The 1,070-nt window shown below is 38.1% G+C and overlaps 1 protein-coding gene across 1 annotated transcript; it reads left to right on the top strand.

The window, feature by feature from the left end:
• Positions 1 to 335: 335 nt before the first annotated feature.
• Positions 336 to 1,070, top strand: LOC122280957. Its single transcript, XM_043092148.1, has one exon. The coding sequence runs from the start codon at positions 336 to 338 to the stop codon at positions 1,068 to 1,070; it is 735 nt and encodes a 244-aa protein (XP_042948082.1).

Below are 1,070 nucleotides of genomic sequence, written 5' to 3'. Positions count from 1 at the left end.
ATATTTTAAAGAAAATATTGGAACTCTTGAAATTATAATATATTATAATGATACAACATGTATATAACTCAACTCAACTCATATATGCTCGGATCAAGATTTTCTGCCCTTGCATTGACATAGAAGGGCCCTCCTCATCAACGTTTGCGGGGGACTATACTCTTTCACACTTCAATACTCGTTTATGATAGGATGAGGATTCTTGAAGAGTCTCCTCTCTAGTTTCGCTTGGAGAAAATAGAGGTGGTGGTATGTCTATGTTCTATTGAACGGTGGTGGTTTCTTCATTGTTTGTTCTTGATTCAGCGTAGTATCTCTCTGTTGGGCTACTTGCAATGGATAAGCTTAATAGTTTGTGGAGTAATCTTCGATTGAATGAGGAAGAGGATACATCTATTATGATTGAAGAAGAAGCAGTTTCTGAGATAAAGAAGAAGGGTGATCTTAGTTTGATTGGTAAAATATTGTCTGATAGACAATTGGCAACACAGGTGGTAGAGTCTACTTTGAAGAAGATTTGGCGCCTGAGTAAACCTACAACTTTAAGGGAGGTTGGGAGAAATATGTATGTAATGATATTTGCAACTCATGTTGACAAGCAGAGGATTGTTGAGGGGAGACCATGGTTCTTTGATGGTCAGCTGTTTGTCATTAATCCTTTTGATGGCATTTCTCCAATACATGATTTGAAGTTTCATACTGCACCTTTATGGGTGCAATTCCATAATCTACCTATGTTTGGGATGAATAGAGAGGTTGGTGTAAGGTTGGGTAGTTCAATTGGTGAAGTCCAAGAAGTAGATGTGGATGATGATAATGTAGGGTGGGGTAGTAGTTTACGAGTGAAGATTCTGATTGATATGAAGAAACCTCTTGCTAGAGGTAGTACTTGTATTTTGAATGGAGTAAAAGTCTGGAGTCCAGTGCAGCATGAAAAGCTTCCACGCTTTTGTTTTACCTGTGGTCAAATTATTCATGAGAATGTTGAATGCCAAAGTAAGACAGATTCTTCTCCTCAATATGGTGCATGGTTAAGGGCTGCTTCTAGTGCTAAAAAGAAGTGGGATTGA

The sequence above is a fragment of the Carya illinoinensis genome, chromosome 1, assembly GCF_018687715.1.
Source record: "Carya illinoinensis cultivar Pawnee chromosome 1, C.illinoinensisPawnee_v1, whole genome shotgun sequence".
In the NCBI taxonomy this organism is placed as follows: Eukaryota; Viridiplantae; Streptophyta; class Magnoliopsida; order Fagales; family Juglandaceae; genus Carya; species Carya illinoinensis.
The sequence above is the reverse complement of the archived record's forward strand: the minus strand, read 5'-3'. Positions and strand labels throughout refer to the sequence as shown.

Excerpts from the sequence above, each read along its gene's own strand:
- LOC122280957 (XM_043092148.1), top strand. The coding sequence starts at position 336 with ATGGATAAGCTTAATAGTTTGTGGAGTAATCTTCGATTGAATGAGGAA.